The sequence below is a fragment of the Podarcis filfolensis genome, assembly GCF_964270895.1.
Source record: "Podarcis filfolensis genome assembly, chromosome: 3".
Classification (NCBI taxonomy): domain Eukaryota; kingdom Metazoa; phylum Chordata; class Lepidosauria; order Squamata; family Lacertidae; genus Podarcis; species Podarcis filfolensis.
In genome coordinates this window covers 57,700,080-57,716,360 of record NC_139606.1, presented here as the reverse complement: position 1 = coordinate 57,716,360, position 16,281 = coordinate 57,700,080, and the positions used below count along the sequence as shown (strand labels likewise).

The window sequence follows — 16,281 nt, the reverse complement described above, 5'->3', positions numbered from 1 at the left end:
GTATGGCAAATCATGATTTCCTATTTATTTAGGGGAAATAAATGAATTCATAAATTACTTCTTGGTAAGATGAGAGCAAGAATCCCATTGCAGGGCCCACAGAAAGTAATGAAGTTTGGGGCTAAAGCACCAAGGGTGTGGGGTTCCCTGCTGTAACAAAATCCACTGTATTTGAAATGAGAGCCCTCTTATGTTGAAAAAAACCATGGCTTCTACTACAGTGGTACCTCGGGTTACATACGCTTCAGGTTACAGACACTTCAGGTTACTGACTCCGCTAACCCAGAAATAGTACCTCGGGTTAAGAACTTTGCTTCAGGATGAGAACAGAAATCGTGCTCCAGCGGCGCAGCGGCAGTGGGAGGCCCCATTAGCTAAAGTGGTACCTCAGGTTAAGAACAGTTTCAGGTTAAGAATGGACCTCCAGAACAAATTAAGTTCTTAACCCAAGGTACCACTGTATTAGCTATAAATAGAATACACAGTCTTGCTCTATTATATTACAGCTAAATAACTTGTCCATTTTATAAGAAAAGTAGAGGAAAGTAAATGTGTGCATGTCTGGAAGAAAGCAGGGGAGAGAAAAATCTCACTGCTGAAAAGTGTTCTGCCAAAATAAACCTTGGAGCATTTTATAAATTAATTCTGGTCCGCATGTTTATTTTTCTTTTGGAAATTCTAAAATGAGACTGTTCAAATCATCTTATTGGCAGCAGCATATTTTTAGAGGAGTGAAGAAAAAAAACCCACAGAGCTCTGTTACTGGAAGGTGCTTGCTATTTTTTTCACTGAAAGTATTCTTTCCTTCTGACCTGGCATATTAGATAAGATTTATACTTCTGACCTGACATTATGTAGTTAAGATTTATTCTTCTGTATCAGCTTTATGATGCTTGCAAGCTATTTATTTACAGCATGGGGAATATATTTATGGCATAAGAAACAGAGATTGTACTTTAAAAAATAGTAAAAAAATATGTCAGGGAGAGTCCCATGTAACAGTGAAAACAGCAGATGCCCCTACAGCTGCTTCCCCCAGGCTCTTGGGGTATTTCCTTTGTTGTTTCAGCATCAGCATTAGATAATTTCAAGTCATTTTGATGGAGAGCAACCTTAGACGGTTCCAAAAGCTCCAGCACATCCAAATATATGCTGAAGTGCAAGATAAAACAGGCTTTTTTCCTTAAGCTCAAGCTGCGATCAGTCGCTAACATGGATCCGATTGACTTGATTTTGATTCATTGTGTTTCTATGCCACTTTCCATTCAAAATCATCTCAAAGCAGCTTACAAACAATAAATAACAACAACAGAACGGAACATCATGAATACAACATGAATCACAGAAAATAAATTACAAATCATCAACGAAACAATTGCAATCTATAAAACACCATTAGCTAAGCAGCAACTGAAAAATAAGCCAAGCATTGCAATAATCCCTAAAACAATATCAATGTTAACAAAATAGCAACTAAAAAAAGAGAGAGAGCTATGCACAGTCAAGTCTGTACGCACACTCTTCAAGATCACGTCTCATTATCTTTCATTCTATTCAGTTCATTAAAGCACAGGGGATGGACTGGGAAGTCCTGAGGGAAGTGATTTTTGTTCCTCTTTATTTTGTTTTGGGAAATGTATGATGTATATATTCAAAATCTGGAAAATATATCAAATGTAATGAAATAAATGGAATTTAAAGAATAAAATAAAAGACACATAATGCCTGTTGTTAAGACGGCTCAGCCAAATGCTGTGCCAACTGGGGTCCTTGGGTAGTGAGTGGGCCATGGTGGAGGCAGTGGGGCTCTCAGGCCTATTGCCAGTGGTAAAGGATATGTTGACTCAACATAGTAATCAGGGGGTGCATTCCCACTCGAGAAAGTCCAAGGCAAGCCTGTCCCTCTGGAGCAGAGAGTCGTGGCTGCACTTGGTGTAGAGGCAGACCAAGAGGTCCAGCAGTGCCTCCACACTCAAGACACTCTTGCTGGGCACAGTCCAGCCAAAATAAAGCTTAGTGAAGTTACATTAATTTCACTGGGAGTATTAAGCACATGTTTACATCCCTCCTATTAGAATCAATGAGAGTTAAAAGAGCTTAACTTTCATTAGATCATACTCATTGTTTCAAGTGCTGGTTTTGATTACATTGCCATTTTAAAGAAAAGGTAACTCTACTTGGGGCTGATTTACACATGCACACACACCATTTGGTGTCTCATCACTCAGATGCTTAACACTTAATAACTCACAGCTGAATGCACAAATTACTGCCTCTACTGAAAAGGAATGCATTCCCCAAAAATAATCAGGTTAAGTTCTGTTCATTTTTTGTTTTGTGATGGTGCTGTCACACATGTAAGTCATCACAACGCTGGAGCCATTGGTTGATAATTATTCACATATCTTTCACTTGAAATTCCAAATTATGGTTTACAAGACTTAGATGTGGTTAATTGCAACATCCAAATTGGCAAACCATGGCTTAAAGCAGATCTGCAAACTATGGGTAGAAAATTGTAGCACTAAGGATATCATTCTGTCAATACAAGCATTTTCCCTTGCTTCTACGCTCTCTTCTGTGGAGCCTTCCAGGGCAAATTTTGGAGAGATATGGGGTCGCATGCCCCACATTTCTATAAAATATCCAAGGAAACTCACCTTTTCCATGTGCTCTTTGGTGAAATTCCCAGCTTTCCATTCTGTACCACTTTGACTTAGCCTGTAACAAAGTCTAAGAATGTGCAACTGATTAAGCTACATTCTTCTGAATGTCTACCCCTGCATCCACGTCCCTCTCTTCCTCTAATGTTTCCCTGGGTCAATTTTACCCTAAAAGCACCTCAGGGTAGGGACCTGCTTTGTTATCTACTACACTGGGCCTGCCACTTCCACATAATTTACTTATGCAATGCAGCCTCCAAATAAATAAATGGAGAGTGGAGGAAACTTACCATGGACAGAGCTTTTTAATCCCCCCCCCCCCCCGCTTACTGGGCTCTGGGAAGGTCGTGTGAGGCCTGGTAAGCAAAGCAGAGGACTAAGTTCGCTCTGGACAGGTAGGGATGGTTGCACAGGAGGGGGGCATAGTTCAGACTGTTTCCTAGCTTTACACAATTTGGCTTTGAATGTGGATGCCCGGAACTGAACTCTCACATAGTAAGGTCACTGTATATATTTTGAAAAGTAGTTTGCCTGTTGTCCATTTGTTCTCTATGGGTTTGGACACCTCTTGATATATCATTGCCAAACTTTACACAAGGGTTCCTGAGACGGGCTCAGTGGTTGTTGTTGATGTTTGGATGTCAGGTGCCATTTTGAATCAAGATGGCAGACCAAAGCATGGTTTTGATGTGACTTCACCTGATTTTTTGTGTAAGGGGTCCAAACTGTGCCACTATCAAACTCTGCACAAGGTTTTCTGGTGGTTTTTGTTGACATTGGGTCACTGGGCACCATTTTTAATCAAGATGTTGGATCAAAACATAACTTTGGCATGACTTCACCTGGCTTTTGGCTTGACTGTTCCAAACTCTGCTGATTTGGATGCCTCTAAAGATATTGTTGCCCAATTTGCTGATCCTCACCTGTACCAGTTTGGATGCCTCTCAAGATATAATCACTCTACTTGACACAAGAGTTCCCAAGGTAGAGGCAGCAGTCTTCATCAATGGCTTGAGTGCCAGGCGCCATTTTGAATGAAGATAGTGGACCAAATTAACCCTAAATGCACCTTAACTCCCCACACCAAAATGATTCAGGACTCGGTCAGGTGCTCTCTGGGTTAGTTTGGAGCCCTGTGTAGCATGTGTGCGCACCCTGGCTTGTTTGTATATACAGACATAACCCCAAAACTCACAAATGACACAATCCATTTAAAATCATAATTCTGAAAGGGGAGTTCTTTAAATTCCCAAGCAGTGCTGGGCACTTCCTGCTAGTGCTCTATTAAAGATCAAGGCAAGCTGGTGGTGATGGTGGTGACAATAATGCAATATACTACTTTGTGGTTGGTATTTGAGAGTTGTGAAGAAAAGAAATTTTAAAAATTCTGACTGAGGAGTTGAATGTTTGTTTGAACAATCCCTAGTTGTCATCATCTTTGCAGTTCAAGGTTACTTTTGTTAAGGTTTATGGTCTGTCCTATGTATAATGCCTTGGGGCGAAGAACGTAAGGAGTGGTAAGCCCAATAATATTTCAAGATAATCCTGAGGTGCTTCCTTTTCCCAACCTTTGTTGCCTATTTAGATTTTTCATTCCAGGCAAAGTCTCTTAACATGTATTCTTATACAGTAATTTAACCTATGGGCTTTCTGTTCTCAGCAGCAACTTGAAAGTCATTACTACAGTAAAATAATAATAGTGGTACTTTTTTATTTTACTCTCTTTTTTTACTCCAGTTGTGGATTTCATTTAAGTAGTGCAATCATAATTCCCTGTCTTCTTATACAATATTAATTATAAAATAATAGTATAGCTCTTTGCTTCTTATATACTCCACATTGCACTTCTGTGCATGTTTATTAAGAAGTAACCTCTGCCTAGGATTCCAACACACTTACCTGAGAATAAGCCCTATTTAACATAATGGGACTTACATTCAAATATACATGCACAGGATTGCACTCTTGTTGTATTCATCCCACTGAAGCCAATTGTTGGAAGTAGTTTTAGGCTTGATTTGGTGTTCAGCTAAGTATGTTAGTTTTCGAAGCACTTATTTAGGAATAGGAGGAAAGTTTATGGGTGAGTTATGACAATGTCAAGAAGGTTATGTAGTAAAAGTCATAAAATACTTGCAGATGCTGGTATTTGTAGCTTTGGAGAAGACGCACTGGAATAATGTTTACTGTTGCTAAGCGTGTCTGTGGGAGACCTGCAGCAGGGAACATGGGTGGTTTCCCGCTCTTTGACCCACAGAGCTGATAGGAATCAAATATCATGTTCTCAAAGTTACCTTCAGTAAATTCTGTTGTATTGTTGGATGCGCTCATAACATAAATTCTATAAAATACATTAAAGTGCCATGTTTTTTGCAGTTGGATTTGTGCATGAGGATCCAGGGATGCACTGCAGGTGTTTCTACATCAGCTAGTTATTTCTATTTTGTGATTTATATTTGGACTCAGTTCAAAAACTCCAACATAAAACAGAGCCTGACATTACCGGGTAATACCAGACAGGTAAACATATCCAAATCCTACCTACACTACACATCCTTACCATAGGCTGAGTATACATTACCATCTTAAAACACAATGAGGTGTTTTCCCCCCATTGTGTTTCAATTTGCATTTGCATTCCTATGCTTTGACATGTTACCACATCACCCACAGCCTGCCCACACCAACGAGGGGAGATGGAGTGGGGATATCCCAATGCAAACTGCCTGGTGGGTGTCCTCACCCTTCCACCCACCCTCTCTCCTGCTGGAACAAACTTGTGAAAAGCTAAGCCCAGAGGCACTTGGAGCTAGGAAACCAGAGCCTCATATTACAGGTTCTTGAGAACAGCTTTAAGTCCACTACAAAACAGTTGGAAAGTATTTAAACTTAAGCAGAAGCAGATATATTGCTGGCACCATCTTCATCTGCACATGCATGCCCATACTGCCACCACACATGTAGAACCACACCCAGAAGGAAAGGTCAGTGTCTCAAGTATGCACACCGGGGCTTCACTGTTAATTGAATAAGGCTACAGTTTCCAAGTCGGATCAAAGATGGTTTGTGGGATATGCATCAAACCTCAGTATTTCACAAAAACTGCAAAATACATCTGGATCATTGATAATACCAGGGGTCAGCAACCTTTTTCAGCCGTGGGCCTGTCCACCATCCCTCAGACCATGTAGTGGGCCAGACTATATTTTTTTTTGGGGGGGGGGGATGGAACGAATCCCTATGCCCCACAAATAACCCAGAGATGCATTTTAAATAAAAGCACACATTCTACTCATGTAAAAACACCAGGCAGGCCCCACAAATAACCCAGAGATGCATTTTAAATAAAAGGATACATTCTACTCATGTAAAAACATGCTGATTCCTGGACTGTCCACGGGCCGGATTGAGAAGGCGATTGGGCCGCATCTGGCCCATGGACCTTAGGTTGCCTACCCTGAATAATACTATGTGAACAGAGATTGAAAAACCAGCAGTGGCAGCACACTGGAACCAGTATAAACAGTATCCTGTAACCAGCCATAGGCCCCATCTGAACTATACATTTAAAGCAGTATCATAACATTTTAAACATTCATAGCTTTCCTCAAAGAATCCTGGCAAATGAAATTTGTTACGGATGTTGAAAATTGTTAGGAGACTCCTGTTCCTGTCAGAGAATTATGGTTCCCAGAGTGGTATAACAATCAATCCCTCTTCCCAGGAAACTTTGTGAATTTTAGCTACCTTCTTCCTCCCCATATTCCCCTTCATTCCTGCAAATGTCAGAGAAGTGTAACCAGAAACAGTGGTTGGACTGGGGATCCAGTGCTGCTGCCGCTGCCTATTTAGGACGAAGAGTCAGTCTGGGTAAGGTGGCAGCAGGAAGAGCAGTATGGAGAGGAAGAAGACATCCAGAAGTGGTGGTGGTCAGCCTGCAGATCTACTGCGCCCACTGCCAATTAATATGAAAAGATGGCCCAGGTAAGGTAGCAATGGGAGGAGCAGTACAGGGAGGAAGAAAGTGATCAGTAGAAGCACTGGCCAGCCTGGGGTCCCATGGTACATCACAGGACACTATTCTGTCCGCCATGCTGTTTGATATTTCTCTGAAATTGGGGGGCCTGGTGTGCAGTGCCAACTCTGCCACTCATTTTTATCTTATTTAGGTGAAGTAACTGAAGTCCTGAACCAGTGTCTGAGATGGGTGGTGAATTGGATAAAGGCCAATAAACTGAAGATTATCAGAATAGGGAAGTGGAATTTAGTCTGAACTGGGCGGGATTGCATATCCCTTAAGAAACAAGCACAGTCTGGAGCTGCTGTTAGTTACAGGCTTGTTCTGGGAAGCCCAAGTGCATGAGGTACTGTTCATCAGCTGCACCTGGGGAGTCAGAGCCTTCCTCATCAGAGACAACCTTGTCACTTTTATCCATGTGTTGACATTTCACTTATATTACTGCAATGTGTTTTACATTTGGCTGACTCAATAAATCATTCCTGAGCTTAGGTTGGTGGACAACACTGCAGCTGGATTGCCGACCAGGGCCAGGCATTCAGAAAATATACTGCCAGTCTTGAGCCAAATGCCCGGGCTTCTGGCTCAATTCAAAGTGCTGATTATGGCCTTTAAAGCATGATAGGGCTTAGGACCACTGTACCTTAAGGAGCACTTGAAGCAAACTTACTTCAGAAGAAAACCCACAATGGTCCTTTCAAAGGTCAAATTTGCCCTTCATAGAACTCTGGGCAGCAGACATGGGGACACCTAGCTTCCAAACCAGGCACTAGCCAGGCTCACATCTGCTAGCAATGTAACCATACCATGTGACACCATTCTTTGTATCTAGGTCAGCATACATGTGTGTGCGCGCGCACACACTCATGTATTAAATAGCCAGTTCCCAATATTCTGTTCTTTCTTATACTCCTAGCACACACAAGCATCTGTTATAGCTACTTCCTGTCGTTCCCTTCTTTGTCAAAAGCAAGCAGATTTCCCCAAACTGGTCCTCTCCAGATGTTTCTGGATTGCAACTCCCACCATCTCGGACCATCAGTGATGCTGGCTGGGGTTGAAGAGAGCCCTACTTCATCAGGAGTGCACCAAATTGAGGGAGGCTGCACTAGAGTGTGATAGAAAAGTCAGACAACTGACTTGCAGAAGGAGGAGGAAACAGGGCGTAAAACCATCTCTGATCAGAGATGCCTCACTTCATTTCTCCCATACATGAAACCAGTTCTTGGTCTAGCATGGGGGCCATGTGGATGGAGGAACACACCTATCTTATCTCTCCATACTGCGTACATCTGGGGAAGGAAGACTATGTCCTGACATACTGTTTAGCATCCTGAGTGTGTGTACTTTTTTCTCACAGGCAATTCTCATGTGCATTAGGAAAGGAGATGGTAATTATTTAGCAAGTTAGTTAGTTATATGAAGAGGTTTTTTTAAAAAAACAACTCCCCTTTTTTTTACTCTTTACAAAGTAGCAAACAAATGCAAATGCCATAAAAGTAAACCTAAACAAAATAACAATAACAGAGGAGTAAGATACCAAATAGCCAGTTAATGGTGATTAAAATACAGTGGAACCTTGGGTTGCAAACGTGGTCCATGTGGGAGGCACGTTCACAACCCGCTGCATTCACAACCCACAGTGCCACATCTGCACATGTGTGCGATGCGATTCGGTGCTTCTGCGCATGTGCAAAGCACGATTTAGCACTTCTGCGCATGCGCGAGTGCCATAACCCGTTCTGGTATTTCTGGGTTTGGTGCGTCCGTAACCCAAAAACGCACAACCCACAGTGATCGTAACCCAAGGTATGACTGTAAACAGGAGTTAGTTACAATTACAATAACTTCACCTCTTGCCTAGAAACAGAAGTGGCTGTGGTAGCAACTGAACAAAATAGGTACTGTACAGAAGGAAGGCTGTAGCAGAAGAGAGGTGAGAAGTGAAGAGGGAAGAATTGAAGAAGTGAAGGAGATGGGATGAGCAGAAACCCATAGGATGAAAGGCAGGTGGGACTTCTTCCCTTCCTCTCCAAAATAGCCCTCTGTCCCATCCTTCAAATTTTAAGGGCAAATAGCTATAAAGAGAGAGGAGGGGAAAGAAATGACAGCTTACCCAGTCCTGGGGTGGGTGACTGCTGGACAGTCAGCTGGCAATTGTGGGCTCCCCCTGGCTAGCTGCTTAAGTGGGCAGACTTCCCCACCAGCCAGTGTTTGAATTTGGACCAATCCAGCCAGGCTGGGTGGGCATGGTTTGAGAGCAGGCCAGAGTGGACCAGGCTTCACTCTAGTCTGCCCCCAATAAAAGCCCGTTGCGCCTGACCCCAGAACTTTTTAAAGCCCAGAACGTTGTTTTGTCCAGTTTCTTAATCTTCCTTAATTTAGGCCTTGCTCTGTGGGAAGGGGTCGCTGTGAGTGGGTCCACAACTTCAAACAACTTCTCTCCCAAATGATATATATGCACTCCTATTTCTACTTGGTAATTGTAAACAGTTTACAGATTTTGCTTGTTTGTTTGTTGGCAGAATCTACTTTGAGCATACATGTAACATGTTAAGAAAATGGATCAGGAGAAGTTGGCTGGCGCTTTAACTGCATCAAACTAGGTATTTACTTAACTTTAGACAGGTGATTTCTCCATATACAGACTCTCCTTCAGAGTCCTTCATAATGTAAACCTATACAGCTGATATTTTTCAATGGTTTTTCACTGTGTTATATATAACTGAAATGGATGTTTGACTTCAGTGGAGAAGGAGATGTAGGTAAAAGGGAGTGAGTAGCTCTATTGACAATGCAGTGAGGCTACTAATTTCTTTAGGCTTAGCCCCAAAGTATTTTGACAGATCCAAAGAGTGAAAATTAGAAAATATTTGTTCTCTTTCTCTGAAAGTACAATTTTCAAAAGTCCAATTTATATTTATGAGCAAGTTTGACAGCACAGAAAATCTGTGTATTGTAAAAGAGTACAAATATTTTCCCTTTCTCATTGTGATTAATTAAATGAGCATTATTGTCGTTATTTATTAATTTTCTATGCCACTCTTCATCCAAGGATTACAGGGTGGTTTACAATATAAAAATACATAACGTAGGAACAAACAAAAACAATAACTTCAAAAGACCATAGATCTTTTAAAAGACAATAGATTGTCTAATTATCCAAAGACCTGGGAGAAGAGGCACCTAAACATTTGTAATGAAGGCGCCAGGTGAGCCTGCCTGGGGAAAGCATTCCACAAGTGGAGAGCCATCACAGAACAGGCCCATTCTCATGTGGCCCACCCTCAAGACCTTTTGTGGAGGAGGCACACAAAGAAGGGCTTCAGATCATGATCACAGGGTCCAGGTTGGTTCATATGTGGAAATGTGGTAAATAATATTTGTTTGGTTGTATTGGTAGCATGTTATTTTCACCATTATCTGTCTTATAAAACATTTTAAAAACTTAATGCTGAAAGACCATTTTTGGTTTATACATAGTATGTGTACACACTATGCATTTAGTGCGCATTTAAAGCACAAACCCCAAAGAATCATGGGAGCTGTAGTTTGTTAATGATGCTGGGAACTGTAGCTCTGTGAGCTGTAAACAAGAGTTCTCAGAATTCTTTGGCAGGTGTGGAAAAATGTGTTTTAGATGTATGGTGTACACAGCCAAAGAATTCCAAACCCCTATGAATACAGGACACAATTATGTTTAGGTTCTTTTTGAACTGGCTGCCCACTAAAGAAGAGGGTTCTTTTTTTAACCACATAGCACCATTTTATTGCATTGTGGTTGAAGTAGTTCCCCCGTTCTTCTGTTGGTTGTGGTTTAACTGTCTTAGCTTTCTCAGTCATAAGTCAAAGTCTTATAGTCTAAAACTTAAAAGAGTTTCAAAAGCAGTTTATGGTTTAGCCTGAGGTTCTGGGGCTCAAAGGAGGAAAATGTCAAAAAAATCTTCATTGTCTGGATCCCAGACATAACATAACATTTCACAGGTGAGGTGGATTGGATGGGAGGGGTGAACAGAAAGCAGCAGGACACCACCCACCCCACCCCACCCACAATTCCCTCCTAATTTATTGGACTTTTCCCCTTCTCATATTCCCTGTTGTTCTTTGCCTGCTTCCCGAGTTCCTGGACTGAAGTTGGGAACTGGGGGGGGGGGACCAGTCCCCTTCACGTCTTACCCTCTACTTAAGTCCCATTTGGAGACAGCATGCTGCCTGCCTCTCCTCCATCAACAAATAACCCCACAACATTCTGTCTCTCATGCTGCAGATGCTCTGTGGGCAGAGAAAGAAGCACTGGACACCCCCCTCCAGGACTTGCATGTGCTGGGATTGATGGGTTTAATTATTGACAACGAGGCTGGGGAGTTTGGAAAATACCAGCAGCATGATGAGTAATGAGCAACATATTATTACAGCCCCAAGGCTCCTTTTTATATGGCTCCCACCATTCATTGAGATGCATAAAGAAGGCAGATGTAGCAATCCCCTTCCCAGCCATCTTCTAAAATTGCACCCGTTGGTTCTCCTTGAATATATTTCTCTCTCTCTCTGGTCTGTAGTCAAGTAAGGGGTGTATCTGCCTTTGAAGTAAATCTTCTGCCTGATTTGCACTGCCTGATTAGTTTGTAAGAGCGATAAGAAGCTATTCTCTACCGTGCTGTTTAAACATCTGTTCTTCTGATCTCGTCATCGTCATCTGATCCCCGCGCTCGTTTTTTGGTTGTGTGTGCGCGTGCAGGGGAGGTTGTTTCATTGTCTCCAAATCCAAGTTTAAGGCCCGATATAGTTGCCTTTGAAGTCAACGGAAAAGCTTCGGTAGGGGACGAAGCCAGGTGGGTGGGTGGGGGGGGGTCAAACCAACACACTGGCGCTCGCAGCTCGGCCGGCCACACCATACCCCTGCATCCCTGAATTTTCCGTAGCTTTGGGACAAGCTCCCTATGAAAAGAGCCCGCACCTGCAAAGAGCGCTCCCTCCCTCCCTCCCTCCCTCTCCCTCTTATTGCAGCGGACGCCAGGGGTCGCGCCTTTCACAACTCTGGAGATTCAGGGCAAGGGGGAAGGAGGGCGAGATCCTTGGGCTTTGGAGAAAGCAAACCCCCTTGGGCTGAGCAGATGACGCCCAAACAACGTGCCACCTTCACCATCTAACAAATTTATCCTCAGTCCTTTCGAACTAAAAGAGACAACAACATACAGTATCCTCATATGCCAAGAAGAGGAAGAAGAAAAACTCAGGGCGTTGCTTTCCTTTTCCATGAGTAAGTAATATCAGATACTCTCGCGCGCTCTCCGCTTCCTGACATACGAAATGAATGAACATTTCGCATACACTGGCATACACTTAATCGCTCTGCACTCAATGAGGGGCATCTATGTGAGGCAGCAACTCTATCCTACCCAGTTGAACTTAATGGGGCTGATCTGCGTGCCGAAGACTCCTATGTAAGCACCGCGTCGGAGGAGAAGCGAAAGTCCAGTCCTCCGCGTTAGATCTGTGGTGGCCCACGGCGACACGCGTGCAGATCACCGCTCCATGATGTGCAAGCCTAAAGTCTGTGCGAAACAGCTCGCCCCACAGCCCCACCTCATGTATGAGAGAGGAGCGCAGGAATCGGGGCTAGTTTGGTCTTGCAGAACGATTTCCTTACTTCTCCTGGATAAGTCTATTTACTGGAGTCCAGCTGTGTAGAAAACCAAATGCCGAAACGTCTTTCTCGGATCAGTCCTTAGTCAGATGCTTATTGCCTGAGAAAGAGAGAAAGAAGGTTCCCCCCTCTACGGAGGAAGCTGCCTTATACTGAACCAGAGCATCGGTCCATCTAGCTTAGCACTGTTTGAACCAGGAACCTTCAGCACCTCCTTTTCTGAAAGGTGTGCTTTCCAGTACCCTCTCCCCAACTCGACTTGCCAAGTCTGAAACCACGTCCAGATCTCGCAACAGCTCACAGGGCTCAAGGGGCTCCGGGGAGCTCTGGAGGAAACGAGCCGCTCCGTGGCCCCGGGGCAACAAGAGGGCGTCCCGTCGTCAGCCTTTCATTCTGGCGAAGCGGACACGAGCGTGCCCGGAGAGATCCCTCGCGAAAGCGATATTTCCAGGGCACTTTCGGTGAATCGGACCTTGTTTTCGAGAAGCCGATGCACAAAGGAAGCTTTCAAGGGATACTTGTGCCAAGGTGGGGAAAGGGAAGGCTGGGCAAAACCTAGGAAATAACCTTGTGTACTTTTGGAGGGGGGGCCGGCGGAATGAAAACAGGCTGCTGTGTGTGTTGGCCTCTTCCTATCAGGGCAGAGCTGTCAAGCAAGAGGGAAATACACAGCCCCTTTCACCAAGTAGTACAAAGCGCCAAAGGAAGCTCAGAAACATCTCGCCCAGCTCTCTAGGAAGGGCCTTTACGGAGATATGGGAGGGGAGGAGGATCCCTATCGAGGTCGATGGAGGAAAGAGATTCCTAATAGGCTTTGCACGAAATGAAGAGACCAAATTTGCACCCGCTCATCTGGGTTTATCTCATTCAACCCCTCTACCCACTCGCCCTGCCTTCTCCCTTGAGGCTCAGTGACGGGCAAGTCCTACCTAGGTGTTGTCTAATCTGGAAAGAATGGCCCCATTCACCACAATCTTCACCGGTGTCTCCTGCGTTATCTGACCAGGCCAATCTACTGGAATCCAAGGTTCAAACAGTGTCGCTTTGGCCTTCTTTCGGTGGGAAACTCACACACAACCCACAGCCCCACGTTTCCAACACCCACACTTCCGACGATGTCTCCGAACTCCTCCGAGGACGATGCCCGTGTGAATTAAACAGGGGCACGATCCAGGGGCACTTTTCGAAGCACAAACTTCAACTGGGCTCCTGTCCGGTGCTTTCATCTCGCCTATTGAAATCAATGGGGCCTGTAAGTCCAACTTAACTCAGATGCACTTAGCTTTCGAGGCAAGCATGCAACGTGCTTAACTTTAGCCGACTCCTGCTCGCTAATAGAACATTGTCACCATTATTTGATGTATAAAATTCTCTTTGGTGTTTCTATTTTTCAGATTGGCCCTCTCTGCCGCCTTCTGATTGTAAAAATATGATGTTGTAATTACCTACAGAGATGCGTACACCGGATGCTTCTCTCAGCCCCAAATTTCAGAGAAATTACAAAGCCGAGCAACCACCAGGGAGAAAGAGAAAAGATGCTTAGGGCCAACGTTACTCTTCCTTTTTTATTAGGTACATCGTGGTAGCACTCATCCAAGACAGTATCAACTTGCCCCCTATCCACTTATGTGGGAGGCAGATCCCATTCAAACCGCCGGGCAAAGATCACGAGGCACCCAAAGGAACCTGCGCGACCCTTTGCTGCATTACCGAGGGAGGGACACCGAGATGCCTCCTTAATCCTGAACCACGTGTGTGTGGAATGCATCGTACAATACATAAGGAAAAATAGCTATAGTTCAATCTTTATAATAGTGTGAATCAGTGGTGTGTTTCTAAGTTGGTTGGGAAAAAAGTTTCCCAAGAAGGGCGTGATACTCCTTTGCTCCTCTATGCAAGCTTTTTAAAAAACAAACAAACAAAAAACTGCGCAGTGCGATCCTATCCACGTTCCTTGGAGACAAGTCTCCCTGAGTTCCGCAGCCCTGTGCGCGGCGCTTCATGGAGAAGAGACCAGCGGCACTTACTTCTTAGCGCTGCGCGGCTAAGGAACAGCGTCGTTCACCGAGGCTTAAAGCGAGCCAATATGCAGAGGGTCGGGTTGCCCGAGACCTGCTGCTGCCGTACCAAAATACCTTTTCCCCCTTCAGCGTGACATCCCCGGCACCACGAGAGAAGCGAGAGATCCTCAACAGGTGAGCGAGCCCCTGTCCCCCAGCCCCTTCCCAGCCCTGCCTCAGAAGAGACCCAGGAAAAAGGGCGCACTTACTTCCCTGCCGCCGGACTCTGGAAGGGTTCTGCTGGCTGCCGACGTATTCCATCAAGTTCAAAGTGATAAAGACCCAAGAAACCAGTCGCAATTGCATAGTAACCCTGTAAGAAGTTCCCGTCTCTCGTCCTTTTCGGAGGGGAAGGAAGAGGAGGCGGCGGAGTGGGGAGGGAGGGGGGGAGGGCGGCAGAAATACCTGCCTGGGAGGCAAGGGCTCCCGAGCGTCTTCTTGTTTACAAACAAGCGAGCCAACAAATGTCACTGGTGGCGGCGCGCGGGCTCTTAATTATTGCACTTTCAAGTCGCCCCGACAATGGCCTCCGGGCAGCCTCCTCGGAAGGGCGGCGAAAGAGAACGGCGGGAACCCGGGAGCGAGGCGCCTGGTCGATGTCAGGGCAGGTACCATGTTGCGAGGGGGTGGGGGTGGGGGGGAAGAGGGCAATAAGAGGGTTGGGCAAAGGCTGCTCGTGGCGCGGGGCGCTCCCACCCGGCTCCGGCTACAGGTCGGCGCTCCCAGTCAGAAACTCCATGGGCAGGTGTGCCTTCCTCTTGGGCGCTGCTCACCTTCGCTGAGGAACCCCATAGAGAAGGGCAAGGGCAGGCGCGGGGAAGGAGCCCGGGCAGCTGGTGGTGATGGTGGTTGTGGGGCCGGCGGGCCGGTGGCAGCGCTTCTCCCTCTCCCTCGGCTTCAGGGCTGAGCGCGCCCTCCTCGGACCTGGCTGGGAGCTGTCGCCTCAGACGCCTCGAAGCCCAGCAGCATCTTTCTGAGGGAAGGCGTGGGTAGTAGGAGCGCCGCCTCAGCTACACTAGACGAAGGCGCCTCAGAGCGCGGGAGGAGCGGCTCCGTTCCCAGCGGGCGAGGGCTTCGGAAGGCAGCGGGGCGAACGACGGCAGTAGCAGCAGCCCCCTCAGACCGTCCCTCGCAGCTGAGCGACAGCCGGACTCGGAGCAAAGCTTCTTTCCGCTGCCTTCGAAGACTCTGCCTGCGAGCGAGAGAGAGAGAGCGCTTCCCACTTACTCCTCCCTCTCCGGGAGTCCAGGGGTATTTTTGAAGCCCGCGTCGAAGTGTGGAAAGCAAAACTCCAATCGGACGCGCAGCCGCCTGGGCGAGGAACTTCCAATCGCTGGCGGGCGGCTTTGGCTCTAGCTGCCGAGGGAGGGACGCGGCGCGCGACGGGAGCGAGGAAACGCGCGCGTGCGCGTGGGGCTGCGAGAGCGCGCCCAGAAGTCTCGCTTCTTGCTGATGCTGGGGCGTCGCTCGCCGTCGCCTTCGCTTCCCACACAATTCGAGGAGCCACATGCTTTTCTCTGTTAGTATCGGGGTTGGGTGGTTGGGGGGGGGGTTAGTCTGCATGATGCCTGAGCGTGTCCTCATGAAACATTTCTTGGGGCCAGCTAACAAGGACAAAGCAGCGAGTGCCGCTAGATTTCAGATTTCACAGAAGTCGGTCAGCCCCCCCCCCTACTTTTTGATGATTAGAGATAAGAAGCTGCGTTGTACTGAGGGCGCTCCCTCCCAGGCGATCACTTTTTTGAGGGATTTAATCACATACAGTATAGGCAGATTCATGTTGCACAGTTATAATCGATAGGGAGGGCTTGCGCAACAAACCTGCCCCCCCCCCAAGATTAGACTTTCTCCAATAAGTGGGAAAAACTGGGTTGGGGAAAGTGTGGGGTAATA

General features: G+C 45.9%; 1 protein-coding gene across 1 annotated transcript in view; it reads right to left on the bottom strand.

The window, feature by feature from the left end:
• RSPO3 (R-spondin 3) overlaps window positions 1–15,721 on the bottom strand; it is a 57,338-nt gene extending 41,617 nt beyond the window's left edge. Inside the window, exon 1 of the mRNA XM_083606324.1 lies at window positions 14,598–15,721. Coding sequence (XP_083462450.1) covers window positions 14,598–14,694 — 97 coding nt within the window. The 5' untranslated portion in view covers window positions 14,695–15,721. The remainder of the gene's footprint in view (window positions 1–14,597) is intronic.
• Between the last annotated feature and the right edge of the window lie 560 nt (window positions 15,722–16,281).